Consider the following 16,357-nt stretch of genomic DNA (forward strand, 5'->3'; position numbering starts at 1 on the left):
CCTTTTAAGTCCAAGAAACTGGGGCCATTGAACTGTACGTCTTCAACCAGTTTACAGCAAAAATCCCCTGGCCTTTCTCCGTCTACTCCTCCTTCAAAATCAGGAACATTCTTCCTCTCATCGCACCACCAAGAAGTCACTATCTTTCACCATCCCCTTCACTTTCTTCTTGTCAGATTTATTTGTACCTTCAGAATTCCAGTGTTACCTGCTTCATGTTCTGCCTGCCCTGCCTTTATTTGATCCCATTTGCCTGTTCCCAGACCTCACTCCGACATTCCCCCTTTTTTTGGATTTAGACTGATTCTGCGATACTCTGACCCCTGCCTGCCTTTCCAGTAAACTGAACTTAATGGCATATTGCCTGTCTCAGTGTCTTAGAAACTAACAGTACGTGACATGAACCCATTTCAGCTCCTGGTATCGATTATCCATTTAGATAAGGCTTGATTACCAACTGGGCAAGGCAACTGGGCAACTGACCTGAGGCTAAACATCTCATAAAGCTAACATTGAGTCTGCTGATTTGTGCTAATTGAATTGAAAGTTTGGTTTGGGAGCGGGGGTTTACCAGAAAACACAACAACTGGCAGGATAATGGCATTCAACTACTAACTATGGCTAAGTAGTTACTAGCTACTCTCTTAGCTACCTTATATGTTTTTATGAATTAATTACATTTCAATACCTTGTCTTATTCATCTTTATGTCCTGGTACTTTTTTATAATGTTTTTGAGATATTGATTTAAGCTTAATGCAAGAACTTTAGCTTACAAACTGAAACTACAGCTGCAGTACAATGCAGCTGCCAAGACACTCAGGATGTAGTTACTACATTCTGAGTGTCTTGGCAGCTGCTTCAGTATACTGTTACGTTTCCGACCGTCCTTGAACGCAGCAGAGGAGCACTTTATTGAAAGAAACCTCCATCCACACGCACAGGCGCAGTAGGTAGCGACCTGTGATGCTCAGGATTCTCTGAGGGAGGATTTTTAGCCTTAAGTATACCCAGAGCTGTGTTAGACTTAGAAGCTGACAGAGGAATATTTGTGTTTTAAAGTTTTGGATATATCATGACTGCACGGATCCAGGGAGCGGCGGGCCGGGACAAACCGATGCCAAAGAGCCGAGCAACAGGTAAGTTAGTGGGAGCGGGGAAGGTGATGTTGTCATGTAGGCTGAATGAGAGTCAGTGCAGCTTCGAAATCTTCTTTTCACCTTATCTTAGATCTTTTCTTGTTCCGTACAACAGATTGGCTGATTGTGCTTCCAGGCTGGTACATATAATTAATCACGCAGTTGAAAGCTTACAAACTTTTCTTTACCAGTAGGCAAAAACAATAAAGCTCATGGAATTAGCAAACGTATTATTATAATACGACTTAGGTGGATGTTTGCAAACGTTTACAAAAGCTTAATAATGGCATCATTATTTGTGTAGTTTTTATTTACGTCAGCCTGTCAACCAGAGACTCAGTGTGCTGAATAATTTCAAAATAAATTGGTTTTGCCATGATGCTATTATTGCCTTTTCAGCAAAGACAATAAAACCAGAACTGAAGAGATAGTCAGTCCACACTTTATACCAAATATGTTTATATTATGGGTTTTTCGTTGGTATTAAAGGGGAGAAGGACAATTACACAAACACAGGGGATGAAGAAGAGGAGGAAGATAATGCTCTTATTCACATGTTTTCCAAGCACATGTTGTTAATAATGGGATGATGACGTTTCCTGTTTGCCAGAAGCTTCCCTCCATAAGATCCTGTAATGAATGCAATAATTTTATGTTGTTCACAACAATTTGTCGAGATTAAATGATTTCAGGTGTAGATATTTGTTGTGTGTACTTAGAAATGAATGTTTTCTTTATAGGATTGTGATTTTTTATCATAAAAAAGGATCATATTATTGTTGTAAATTAAATATAATTAAATGGTGGTTAAAAACTGAGGTTTGCTATTGACTTTGAATATATATGGTAGCAATGCAGCTTATTAAAGTCATTACATTTGAACTGAAATAGACTGCGACATGAGGTTGGGATCATTGTTTTTATAATTAAATTAAGTTAAATTAAATCAGTTAAATTAGGTTTGTTTTGTTCCCACTGAAATCAGACTAGAAATATCAGGGAATCTACCAACAGGCTCCACGGGCAGCATGCAGTCTTGTGTTTTCTTTGTCTTTGTTTTCACATAACATGACTGAGGGTTCCTCTTTCTGGCTGCAGAGATGACAGTGCGAGTCAGGAGAGCTCTGTGTCTGGTGTTGGGCATGCTCAATCTGTCTCTGCTGCTGGTGGTGCTGGGAGTTTACACAACCACCCGGACAGAGAGCTTGAACGTGACTGGCTACACCTCTGGAGTTATTGTAAGTTGTTTATGTTTGATAATTCCCCTGTGATGTATAACTGAATAACGGGAGAAACAGCAAAATGACTGATGCGATTATAAAAACAAAACTCGGACAAGTTGGGTTCGAACATTATAGCTATAGGCTAAGCAGGAAATCAGCTGAAAGTTTTAAAAGAATTCTAAACATCCTCCTGCATGTGATATGCATTATGAAGCTGCAATCCTTTAGTCATGCAGCGCTGGCCAAAACTGTACCTTCGCTAATTTATTGGCTTTTTGACATCTGTCTGAGAAAAAACATTGCTTTAGGTGTAAGCTGTGAAATTGATGATTGTCAGTTCTTCACGTCAGTCACGAGCATTTCCTACAGTGATTCGAAACGAGAAGATGATAATAGGTCTTCTGGAAGTATTGTTGAATTTCATAATACGTTTCTTGATGCATGTAAAATTTTCAACCACCTTTATCAACAATGTGTAACAAAACATACTGTGTGCTTTTAAATCATTCCCCAAGAGCTCTTCTCAAAACTGTCTGGTTCTAACATATTGCCTTTTCTTTCCTTGAAAACAAACCAAATCATAACAAAGTGTCACAGCAATTCTTAAAACGAACCACATGTCTTTATTATGTTTAACACTTACTGTCTATGTTATGTGATGCTCTCTGCAGCTGACCCTTGGATCATTCCTGGGACTTCTGGGACTCCGCCTGGAGGAAAACCGCAAACAGCTGGTAAACCTCTAAAGATCTCCCTGTCTCTAGCTGACATATACATGCACACGTACAATTTCATAGACCTATATCATCAGTCACATAATTTTTTTTCTCATGTTTTCCCTGTGCACACCCAGCCCCAAGGCCGCTAAGATAGGGGTTTATATATTGGCAAAGAGGGAGATACAGAATGTTATGTGTTACGTGCTGTTTTGCAACCAGATAATTTGAGGCCTCACTGTTTCATTCAGGAGGATGCAAGTCTACTTTTTATCCAGGTCTCTGTTTGAAATCATTAATGCTCTACTGTCTACATAACAGACATTCAATAGTTGACTAAAGCCGCCAATTAGGATCACACACTTAAAGGCCCGACACACACACATTCACACCATAGACCGTATTAAAGGTGGACGACAAGACAGCTCCCTAAAAGTAAAGCCAAAACATTTCGGGCGCCCCCTGCTGACTGGCTGCAGTGTAGGTCACAAAGCCCGCCTCCTCCATGTTAACAGATTAGACATGAGTCAAACTATAAAATCAAAATACACGCCCGATAAATTTTTCTCAAACATGGTTTCTGTCATTATAGCTAGTTATTATCATGGTGATTCACGTCCAAGTGTTCAAGTTTATTTGTATTTAGTTATTTGATGCTGTCAAAAGGATATTGAGACAGAATTATTCATGAATGGTGATTATTCTTCACAAGTTTGTGTGCTCATTAAAATTAAAGTTATTTAAAGAGAGATGACACTAAACAATGACATACACATACATTTATGGACGAGGACACACTTACTCTACTCTACTACTTATACCGTGTCATTGACATACCGTGTCCTTCTAGAACGTGCTCTGCAAAGTCTGGTAGCTCTGAATTTCTGTGAATCTTTACTTTATTTTTTTTGTATTTTTGTCATATTTTGTCAACTATTGATGGATATTTCTGTGGGGAGAAGAGGTTGTTCAAGAGAATAGCTTTTTTCATTGAAAAGGCGCAAATCTGGAGGATACCACCCTATTCCAGCTGAGATAAAGAGGTGTTTTCGTGGGTTGCCATGCTGGTGCAGAGGTGAAGGCTTGGAAATGGAGATTTGTCTGCCATCAGTCATCATGGGAAATGTCAACTCTCTGCCCAACAGAAGTGATGAGCTGGAGATATTGGTGAAGACTCAGAAAGTATACTGTGAGTCCAATTTTCTGTGTTTTGCTGAAACATGGTTGAATCAAAACATCTCAGACTCCAGCGTGGATCTACCTGGCTTCACTCTCATACGGTCAGACAGAGATGCTATAGCTGGTGGCAAGAGAGAAGGAGGGGGTCTGTCTTTATTTGTGAACCAGAGATGGTGTAATCCTGCTCGTGTTGCTGTCAAGGAGAAGATGTGTTGTCCAGATACTGAATTATTGGCAGTTGGCATGCGACCATACTATGTACCAAGAGAATTCAGTCATATCATAACAATACTTGTGTACATCCCACCCAAGGCGACTGCTGATGTTCCATGTGAAGTTCTCCATGAAATAGTTGCCAGGATACAGACTAAACATCCTGATGCACTTATAATAATATCAGGAGCCTTCACTCATGTTACCCTCTCCTCCCACCTGACTGGATTTACACAGTTTGTTAATTTTCCTACTGGAGAAAATAAAACCCTTGTTCTGCTGTATGCCGATGTCAAGAAGCTTACAGAGCTACTGCCTTACCACCACTGGGCAGGTCAGATCACAACTTGGTTTATCTGCAAACCTTGTGTGCTGAGGAAGCCTGCAACTACACTCACAGTCAGGAAATGGACACGTGAGGCTAGTGAGGCTCTAAGGGACTGCTTTGAATGCACAGATTGGAATGTGCTGCTGGAAACAGATGAGAACAGTATGAACATTGACATACAGGTTGATTGTTTTACTGAGTACATCAACATCTGTAGAGACACAGTCATGCATACAAAGACTGTACGCTGTTTCCCAATAAGAAGAACGGCTAAAACAAGAGCAAAAGGTGGGATACAAAAAGAAGATAGAGAGGAATTTACAACACAGCAACATCCGTGAGGTGTGGAGAGGAATCAGTACCATCTCTGGCTACAACAAAAAGAAAAGACAGCCAATAATGGGTGATGCGGAAAGAGCCAATGACACTGCGGCTACACCCACTTCCACTGCTACTTCTCCTTCTCCTCAACATTTGGGTTTCTCTACCACAGCTCCTTCTTCTCCACCGCAGCTCCTTCTTCTCCTCCACAAGTGTGTTTCGCCACCACAGCTCCCCCTTCTCCTCCTCCTACACATGTGTACATCTCCACTGCTGCAGCTACTCCCCTCCTCACACCTGTGCCTCCACCCTTGTCTGTCACAGAGACGGGGGTGAGGTTGGAGCTCGCGAGACTTTGTTCTGGGAAGGCAGCTGGCCCAGATGGTGTGTGTCCAAGGCTGCTTAAAGACTGTGCTGCCCAACTGTGTGAACCTCTCCACAGGATCTTCAACCTGAGTCTACAGCAGGGGCGGGTGCCGGCTCTGTAGAAAACATCCTGTATTGTACCGGTACCAAAAATAAAATGTCCGGCTGAACTATATAACTACAGACCGGTGGCCCTTACTTCGCACATCATGAAAACCCGCGAGCGGATGATTCTACGCCTACTGAGGCTTGAGGTCAAAGACAAACTCGATTCCCTGCAGTTTGCATACAAAGAACACATTGGAGTAAGTGATGCTGTCCTCTACATGCTTCACCGTGCCCTATCTCATCTGGAGGAATCTGGCGCTTATGTGACAATCATGTTCTTTGATTTTTCAAGCGCATTCAACACAATCCAACCCATTATACTCAAAGACTAGCTCATAGAGATGGGAGTGGATCTTTCCTTTGTTTCCTGGATCACAGATAACCTGACCTGACAGTTTGTCAGGTTGGGGAACTGTGTTTCTGAGACATTAATGAGCAGCAGGGGGGCTCCACAGGGGACTGTCTTGGCTCCATTCCTGTTCATATTGTATACGGCGGACTTCAAATACAACTCTGAGTCACAAACAGAAATACTCTGATTTTATGCTGCAGTCTGCTGGGGAGGCAGTATAAGACACAAGGATGCAAGGCGACTGGACAGACTGGTGAAAAGAAGTATTTCGGGCCTATGTGTGTGTAGCAAGTTTGTAATAATAAGAGTGAAAACAATACATCCCCTCAGGGATTAATAAAGTATACCGTCTTCCTTCTTCTTCTTTTTCTCCTATACTAAAATGATTTACAAGCAAACAAAAGCCTTTGCAGAACAGGTAGGACAGCTATATAAATGGTAATACTGGGACAAAACAAAAAAAGTGTTTATAGTTTTATAATGTTTGATTGAAAAAATTAATAGCCAATATAGAAATACATCTCAAAAGTGTGAAATATAAATAATAAAGGGCTTGAAACTATATTATCTTCAGTTGTGAAGAAACAAAATGGCAGACAGTGTGACGTCAAAACAGTCAGCGCTCGGATGCTTGATTGATATGCAAAACTTTTATCTGTTGGAAAGAAAGAATACAATTAATAATAAAGTGAAGTACTGTGAAGGCCATAATCTGCATTCATTTTCATCCATCCAATCAAATAATAATAACATTTTTTCAGTATTTTAAGTGTAAATTCTCTCTTTTATGTCCCTTTCTTCCTCCAGCTGACGGCTTCCATTGTTTTCCTCAGCTTCGGTATCATCACTTCTTTCCTGTGCCTTGTGATAGATGGCGTCTGTATCGTCTTAAGCATGGTGAGTTACCTACAGTTGTACACATTGACACTATAGATGGTTGCACTGGATGATGAAACAAAGCGCTATCATAGTTATGATAATCCACTATGTTTTTCCCCTAGAACAGGCCAGCTCACTCTGTTTCCAGTATTTATGCTAATTGAAAATACTAGCAATTTCAATCTTTCCTATTTTTTATCTTTCTATTATATTTTTATCCTTATCCTTTTACAAGAACTAGCTTTCTGTACAATGGGGAACATATTGACATCATACATATGGATGCCAGGAGCTGATTTATTAAACAATTGTGGATGGTTTGTGTTAGAGTTCTCTGTGTTTATCTTTGTGAACCCACACTGTAAGATTATTCCTGGCCTGAGCCAGAGTGGGACGGCTTTTAATTCCAAATCAACTTTGACACCATAATGTTTGTTTTTTAACATTGCTGTCACTTTAATCAGAGGTTTTTCCTTGAAAATGTGAAAACAAAGGTTTCAACATGGTTTTACTCTCCACTGAATGTAATTGTGCCACAGTGTTTCAGGAAAGTATCTGGGAAACATCAGAGAGGGAAAAATTCATAGAGAAATGCTTTTTGAAATGTATAGCACTGTTGTGCTTAAAGGAGATTTATGCGTACAGGCCTCCCTTAAAGAATACATTCTCAAAGTTACTGTAATTATGTCTTGTGTGTGTATGTTTTGTGTGTTAAAGCTGTAGCTTCACAGTGTGGTAAATTACAATGTTAAAGGGGTTAAAGCCACATCTCACCTGTCCTAAGTATATTAAAAACAAGATAAGCATTTTATATCTCTTTTTCCCACATGTGTGTGTTCCTTATATACCATGTAATATAATATATGTTATAGTCATGGTTTTCATATATAGGCTGCAGTTTATACACATATATACGTAGTTAAATCATTATGTAAGGATTCAGTGTTCCACATGATTTTTTAGGGTAGGGGTCCCATAACACAAAGATATATATAATAACATTATCATCTAGAGTGCTGTGAATGTCACCAGACAAGCATTTTCCAGTGAATATAACCTTATTTTACCAATTCAAAAGAGCCATAAACAATACTGTGTTCAGAGTTTGCTGATTGATCTCAAAGAGACTCCACTCACTTCAATGTGTTTTTGTCACTCTGCCACCTGGATGATGTTGTGTAATAAGTATCAAGTTGGTTTTGACATTTTTAGAACTTTATTCTCAATAAAGATTGATTGCTGTTGTTTGAAATGAAACCATGTGGTTCATATTTCTTCATGTTTTAACTTCATCCAGGACATGCGTCCACTGACAGCAGGGAGATGTCAGTATTACAGCAGCGGCAGCGGCTACATCTACGAGAATTTCTACACCTCAGTGAGTAAGGATGCACTGAATGTGTGCAAGGAGCTATTGGCCTTAGTCTTGTGCAACTATATTTAAATTTAAGTCAACTTAAAACCTTTTTTGTCTTAAAAACATGTATTTTTTCAAAAGTTGTGTTGTACTTGTCTGTGCAGTATTTGTAAGTGACTACATATTTCACTTTAATTATTCAGGTAACCTGTTTGAATCTAAAGGAGTCTTGTAGCATGACAATACGCAGTGGGACCTGCTACTGCTGCGACCTGTACGACTGTGCCAAGTGAGACGAGCAGCATTATCCTGTTTCACATGCATTGTGACTACTACCTGGGGTCTGTTTCAGGAAAGGAGGTTCAACAAATCCTCAGTCTAACCCCGGACTGTGGTTTGACTTACTCTGAGTTAAAATTTGCTGGCTTTTTGGTTTCAGAACAGCTGATCAGAGCTAGTTCAATCAACTCTGAGTAGGTTCAGCCAAAATGAAGTGTGTGCATGCTGACTATAAAAAGCCAGCATTAATGGAGCCCCGATACCACGATTCACCATGGCAACGGTACACAAAAAGAGGTCCTCCTACGTCACACCAGTGGAGCTCGAAATCCTCATGCGGACGTTCAGCAAATACGAGCATGTTTTTAGAAAAATCTAGTAACACAGCTGCAGCTGCAAAAGAGAGAGAAGCGGCGTGGGAAGAAACTGCTGCTCGAGTAAATGCGCAAGTTTGAACTGGTCTATTTATTTAATATTTAATCACGACCGGAAGCTAAAATTTATATTAATTTAGGAGCAATGCAGCGGGAGAAAAACGTACATGGAAGCAGTTAAAAATAAAATACCAGAACGTCATTCAAAGGTGCGGCTCAGGCAGAACAGGCTCATGGCTGAACCTCACTTCAATCATATTTTAAATATTATAGTAATGAAATATCATTCAGTGGCTGTTTTAATGTGCATTAGCTTTATCCCTAACATGATGCTGACTTCACATACATTTTAATTTATGTTGAGTAAACTGAATGTGTTAGTTTTAAAAAAAAAAACAAAGTCCAATAACTTACGGCGTCTTATTTGAGTGCTCTCGGCAGTGGTGGTGGAAAATCTACGAATTATGACTTTGACACAGATTTGTCTTTTGATTTTTTTATCATGATTATAAAAGACTTTTGCAAAGCGGTCAGAGCACCACAGAGACGCAACATTTTTTTTTTTGAATTTGTAACCGCTCAAACACACGTGTGATACGGGCTGAATGAATAAGGAAGTCGAATGAGGGTTTTTTGTGTTCTAGAGGGAGGAGACAGAGCGAAACTCTGAGTTTCCTGAAGAAAACCTGCTCGCGACCAGGTTAGGTTCACAGACACAGTTACCATAGTAACCAACTCAGAGTTAAAGTTACCTCTCTTTCTGAAACGGCAAACCCGAGGTTTCCCTCATTTCAGGGTTAACAAACCCGGTGTTTTCACTAAACCCGCTTTCTGAAATGGACCCCTGGTCGCCACAATTTAAACCAACTCACACCTGTTACCTTCTTAAAAATGTTATGTTATGAGTTATCACTTCAGACTTCAAGGCTTTGTCTTATCATTTATTTAGGATTTGACTAACCATTCACTTAATGTATCTGTTGTTTTGTTCTGCAGTGGAGGCTACCTCAGCAACTACTACGAGTTTGTCGGAGTACAGAGCTGTGAGGAAGTTTTCACTTTATACATTTTGATTTGGGCCCTGGCTGGCTTGAACCTCGTGGCCCTCTTCACAGGAATCCTTACCACAGCGGTGCTGGGCAGCATCAAGGACATGGTAAGACACAAGAACACAGAACCAGACACATTGGTAAATTAGGTTGTTGTCCCTTTTTATGTCCATATGTTAGGGACCAAGCAGTAAGGCACAAGACAGCAGGAGTTTTGAGAACATTTTGGGTTTTTGTTGCTCCTTTAACATCACAACAACATTCAGCCAGATGATCTCCAGACCTCATACTGCTTTTGATGGAAAGAGAATGGCACGAGTTTAAATGTTGAGTCTGGCAGTCTGTGGTTAGATGTCTGACAACAATGGCAGAGAAAAGAAGCTGCACTCCTCTCCCCAACTCTCTCTTGTGGTTTCTTCCTGCTATGTTTTTAAGTTTGCCAATATTTAAACCAAAAGATAAATGCTCTAACCATTGGGCCTCGAATAAGCCTAGTGTAATCCAAACATGTATCAATCTCATCCTCCTTTGCTGAATATGTAGACGACACAGACATACCTTCCACTGATGGATCAACTGTTGAATGGCTGAAAACTTTCTTCAACTAAACAACCCAAATCATATCGAGAGCGGTCTTGGTGCCTTGTCTGCCAGCATGAAGCCCACTGCCACAAATCTTGGAGTAACATTTGACCCTGACCTTACGTTTGAAACACACATAAAGAAAGTTGTACAGTCATGTTTCCACCATCTCCAGAACTAAAATAATACTTTCTCATCCGGTCGGCGAAAAAGTAATCCACGCACTCATCTTCTCCAGATTAGACTCCTGTAATTCACTCTTTTTCTGGTGTCAACCGTAAATCTCTCTCTTGCCTCCAACTGGTCCGGGTGCAGCAGCTAGGCTCCTTACTGGTTTTAACAGACATCACCACATCACCCCAATCCTGGCTTCCCTACATTGGCTGTCAGTTAATTTAAGAATTGATTTTATTTATTTGATCTGACATGGACAATACGGCTTCTTAGCTGTACCAGAGTTAGCTAGCTAATTTCATCTGTAGTCCCTGGGCAGGAAACAAAGTAAAATTACAATTACAAGTAAAAATAATAAAAAAAACACAATTATCAGACAGTACATATTCACTATACAACAACAACATTTCACAAGATTGATTTTAAGATCTTATGGATCACTTTTAAAGCATGTATGGGTCTGGCTCCAAGCTACATAGCAGTATTGGCATCTTATGAGCCTGCTCGCAGCTTTAGATTCTCAGGTGGGGTCCTTCTGGTGGTTCCAAAGTCGAGGCTTAAATCTAAAGCCCTTTTCACATTTCACCTCAGCGCCGCAACGAAGCTTCGCTGTCTGCCACTTGTGTCATTTTACATTGGACCAAACATAACTGCTGTAAAGCCGCCCCACTGTGTGTTCTGTTGTTGCTGAAGCAAAATGTGCGCAAGGTGTAAACAAACAGCGCATGCTTCACATACACAGACACGGCGCTGTGCTGCCCCGACGGCTCTGCTGTTTACAGTGACACCGTTTCACCTCTGTTACTACCTCCAATGCCGGCTCAGAGGCAGAACGACTTCACCCCACCACTCTGTCTCTGTGCATTTTAGATAGAAGACGAAACGTAACAGAGGTGTAATAATCCCGCCTTGAACTGGCAGTGTAAAAGGGGCTTAAAGGAGACTGTGCTTTTGCCATCAGGGCCCCTCGGCTTTGAAACGACCTGCCTGAGGAGATAAGGCATACAGAATCAGTGACTTCTTTTAAATCACTTCTTAAAACTCACTTAGACTTGCTTTTATGTGATGTAGTCTTATTGGTTTTTAGATAGATAGGTACGTTATTAATCCTTTACAGGAAATTACACTTTTAATCGCCCTTTTAATTATCTTATTCTTTTTTTCTGTCTTTTTATTGCTTTTCTCTCTTTATTGCTTTCTTTGATCTCTTTTAGTTATTTTATCGCCTTTATGTCTTTTATTTCTATTAATTGTTTTTAGTTCTTTCTGCTTCATTTATTCTCTTTGATTGCTTTTTATTGCTTTTGCCCTTTCTTCCCTGTCTCCTCTCAGATTTACTGCTTTTATGCTTTGTTATGTCGTTGTTATGTATTAATAAAAGTTATTATTATTAATATCAGCAGACTCTAATGTAAACACTGCTGTACATGGTGCTGTTGAGTTGTAAGATCCCTAAAGCAGCTTCAAACCTCTGTGTTCTGTCCTTAAACCAAAACTTCTTCAACAAAGAAGAAGAACCTACCAGCACCAATATCTCATCTTTGCTTTGTGGTCTATGGAGAGCTAATTGAGCTTTATGCTGCCAGACATCAAGCTGATCTGACCTGAGTGAGTTTAAACCCTGCAGGAGCTGACAACAGACCACACAGCCCCTCATCGCTGCACAACTACTCTTTCTATAACATCGGTATCTAGTCTCCTTTCTGTAAATAATCTGCAAAAATTTTAGGATCAGACGGCCTCACCTGCCATACATCTCTCAGTTATACTTTGTAATTGTATATTTAACAGTAGGAATGTCTTCAGATGTCATTTGATATCATATGATTTAATACAAGCAGACAGTTGCAGACTCTCTTGTGTAAGACTTTTAATATCTGAGCCTCAGGAGATTCTAGATCTGTAGGATTTTGAAGTTACTATCTTGAATTATCCATCCCATAATTGGGTCATACATATAACATGATAATTCGTCACGGAAATGTGTTTGTGTTCATTGTTTTTCCAGATGTTTTATGTGTTTCCCTCCATCTGGCAGCAGTGGATTACATGAAAGACAGGGAATGTAACACTTTGTAAAATTTATAGATTTGCAGCCTCCAACAGCATTTAAACTCTGCAGACAGACCACCCAAATGTTCACCAAAACAACACTGAGAGACACATTTATTTAAGCTATTTGAAGGGAAAAAGGTGTGCTCTATCCTTTAAAGATCTGATAAGACGGAGTGTCATTAGCTCAGTGCAACGTGTGACAAGTGTCCTTAATGGTATGTGAAACATTTAAGCAACTCCCTAATTGTAGCTATTCGGGGCCTGGCGGCTCTGCAGCAGGTCCCGTCTTCTTCTTCTTTTTTTTTCACTCTTTTTCTACTTCTTTCCTTTCTTTTATTCCTTCTTATACATGTGTGTACAATGTAGAGACCATTTACAAAATATAGCCCCCCAAAATGAGCAGAAATCTTCAGAGACTCAATATGAATCCCCCACGAGCAGTACTTAGTAACATTTGGCAACAGAGGCAGAAACCTCGACCAGAACCAGACTCATGATGAACAGCCATCTGCGGTGACTGGAGGGGTCAAGGAAGTTGGATAGAGGGAGAAACAGAAATAGAGAGAGAAATGGAAACAGACAGACAGGGAGACAGACATACGGCATGCATGGACAGCTTTTACGACCCTGCTGACTTCCTTAGTTGTAGAGTGAACTCTTACTTGGCAGTGATTCTAAATAAACATGCACAAGCCAACTACGTGACATTGAGATGGATTAGACACAGATGACTGTCAGGTAAAATGATCAGTTCTGCTGATGGGACCTCCTTTATTTGTTGAAACAAACTGTACTGATTATTTAATGTTGACATTTTCTGCTACAGAGAAATATCTCCGTATATAACTTAAAGCTTAAATTTGAATAGTATTTTGGAGGATTTATTTACATGGGCAGAATCATTGTTTCCCTTTTAAGAGCTCCTCAAAACATCAGAGCCTTTTCTGCCAAATAAACAGCAGATCTGCGTGATGTAAACAGTAGTGTCCCTGACTGGACGGATTCTGTACATTACTGTGGTCTCTGTGCAGTTTTCAGATATCCAAACTTTGACATTTAGATGTTTGGATTTGTTTGTATTACAGTTATAAATCAAAGACGTTTTTTAGACTGGTTCCAACTGGCCTGGTGCTTATTTGGGAGATGAGACATTTAAATAATAAAGAGGACAAGTTATGCTGATTGTCTAATGTGTAGATTTTCCCTGATCCTGGCCAAAACAGGTTATAATCAGTGTCCTATAGTTAAAGACCAGCCTAGTCATCTGTGTCATTATATTTTGGCTGAATGTGTTTGTTTTATTGTTGTTTAAATGTGAGCGCATTATGCATCAAAGTACAATGTACTTTTAATAATGTTGTGTGTCTGTGTGTGTGTGTGTGTTTGTGTGTGTGTGTGTGTGTGTGTGTGTGTGTGTGTGTATGTCAGAGGAGTAGCAGCCCTGTGACTGAGCCGTCTGAGAGCACATCTTCCCCTACAGCTCCTCTGCTGACGGACGCCAACACACACACAGCCTACCAGCTCCACCCAGTCAGTGTGCAATCAACACACACACACACACACACACAGAAAAAAGTAACCATTACAAGCATACTCTTGTGTGTGTCTGTTTCCATGCATGAGTCTAACCACCTTACAGTCATGTAAACGCAAACACAAACCTCCTCATCTCCACCCAGCATCCATCCATTAAACATCCTTTAACGTTCTCACAGTTGATTAATGAGAACAGGCCTGATTATATTTCCTCCTACACCAAAGCAAAAAGATCAAGAGTCTCAGAACCATCTAGTGGACACTGGGGAGTGTGTAAAGGGAGTAGACTTGATGGGATATAAGATGTAAGTGATAGTGGGTGCTCTGGCATCCTTTTTAATACAAAAAGGGTTTACAGTTTACATTTGTCTGTAGCTGTCCACCAAAAACAGCCAGAACCAGTGACTAACAAGCAGATCTAAAGAAATAGAGACACTCCTCTTAACTTAACCTTAAGAGGTCCTCTTAACTTTATGACCGGACAGTCTAAACCTCCTCACTCTTCAGAGTGCATAAAAGTGGCAATTGAACCTTTGAAGTTAGATGATTTTACAGTGATTCTGCAGCAGGTGAACATTAACCCTTTAGTAATTTTCTACCTAAGTGTGCCTTTAGACAAATTTCTGTTTTCACTAACAGTAACTGCACCATAAAAAGCAACTTATAAAATCTACTCAATAAAATGAAGGTAACAATTTGCACTTCATTTGATTGAGTAAATGTTACCCTAGGTTTTCAGTGAAGAGAAATAAATTAGGTAAAATTCGACTTACAATTTCCCATTAGATTACACAACTTATTACTTATAAAAATGAGTAATAATTACACTTGACACATAAAGATGCCTACGGGCAATTTAGAGTCACCAATTAACCTAACGAGCATAGCTGTGTCCCAATCCAGGGGCTGCAGCCTTCGAGGGAAACCCCGCTCCTGTCGCCTAGCAATAGGCAGCTAGTGGGCTAACTAGCTAGCATAACTAAAGTTGAGTAATTTAACCTATTATTTTAAAGATAATGTTTCAAGGGCCCTTTCATTTTCTTAAACATTTGTATCTCTAGCTATTCGATCGAGTTGAAATCAAAAACTTGAACATTTAAAAGCGTATTCCTCGGACGCGTAAAAGTCTGCCATTTCGCTACAAATTTAAATATGTTGTCATATACAGACACGCTGACTATAAATCCTCTGGTATATCTGACTAATAAATATATAAACACTTTTATTCATTCTATGATACACAGCAAAATCACTGGCGATCCCAACACCAATTAAACAACCCTGGCCTGCAGCCAAGAACAAACATTGACGCATGCACACTTCGCAGTACAGGTCCAATATCTTTCTTCTATTTACTACCCTTGAAAGTCCCTTTTTTTAAAGCATGGGAGGTCTCTTTACTTGACCACCCACTTCTGAACAACTTATTTTTCTTGTGAAAATTCAGTTCCGATCTGTTTCATAAATCTGTTTGGTTTGCACCAAAAATGCTGTATTTTCATCAGTGCAATAAACCAGTTTTGATAAAGCTCAATAAGGCAGTTTACTAGAATTCACATTAATAAAAACTAATTAAAGGCGAGAGAATAAAAGTGTATTCTGGATCTAAAACAGCACCAACAACAAAAAGGGTGACGTGGTTAAAAGCTTGTAAAAATGTTTTATTCAGACTATTAAAATGTAGATCTATTTATTTGTGATTTTTTGGCAAAACAATTAATCAGTTTTTTAAGGACATTGTTATTGAAAATTTGTTATGAATTATCACAAGTTTGCACACAGGACATACTGTATGACTCAAAGTGAATGAAGGTCTGTTTCTGTCTCTTCTTCGTCCTGTCCCGCTCATCCAGGGAGCCTCGATGTATTTCCCTCGTGCAGAAGTGTCATCAGCCTCACAGAGTAATCCTTCATCATCTACCCTTCACACAGACTCTTCTCCGTACGCCCCGCTAACCAGCCTGCTGTCCTGCAGAGTCCACAGCCTCTCTGCCTGAGCACCAGCTTCAGTATTACACCACAAATGCACCAAAAGACACATGCATGAAGAACATTAAGGTATAATTAGATGCTTTATTTTCATGATTATTCTTGACGTTGTTTGGAAAGGAGAAGTATAACAGGTGCA

The 16,357-nt window shown here is 39.8% G+C and overlaps 1 protein-coding gene across 1 annotated transcript; it reads left to right on the forward strand.

Moving 5' to 3' along the window:
- The first annotated feature begins 1,074 nt into the window (after positions 1-1,074).
- LOC138597504 (transmembrane protein 255B) lies at positions 1,075-16,258 on the forward strand. The gene is made up of 9 exons (XM_069669108.1): positions 1,075-1,138; positions 2,237-2,376; positions 3,033-3,095; positions 6,752-6,841; positions 8,121-8,201; positions 8,384-8,469; positions 9,830-9,989; positions 14,122-14,223; positions 16,083-16,258. Exons 1-9 carry the CDS (start codon positions 1,075-1,077, stop codon positions 16,224-16,226), a joined length of 930 nt encoding a protein of 309 aa, XP_069525209.1. The 3' UTR covers positions 16,227-16,258.
- The last annotated feature ends 99 nt before the right edge of the window (positions 16,259-16,357 follow it).

This window comes from Semicossyphus pulcher, unplaced genomic scaffold (genome assembly GCF_022749685.1).
Source record: "Semicossyphus pulcher isolate SPU_LCO1_2020_fin unplaced genomic scaffold, fSemPul1.0.p SCAF_19, whole genome shotgun sequence".
Taxonomy (NCBI): domain Eukaryota; kingdom Metazoa; phylum Chordata; class Actinopteri; order Labriformes; family Labridae; genus Semicossyphus; species Semicossyphus pulcher.

Bases quoted from the DNA above. Each gene is read 5' to 3' on its own strand.
- LOC138597504 (XM_069669108.1), top strand. From the start codon at position 1,075: ATGACTGCACGGATCCAGGGAGCGGCGGGCCGGGACAAACCGATGCCA. The intron at 8,470-9,829 runs GTGAGACGAGCA...TTTGTTCTGCAG, and splicing joins GACCTGTACGACTGTGCCAA to TGGAGGCTACCTCAGCAACT. The intron at 14,224-16,082 runs GTCAGTGTGCAA...CCGCTCATCCAG, and splicing joins CAGCCTACCAGCTCCACCCA to GGAGCCTCGATGTATTTCCC.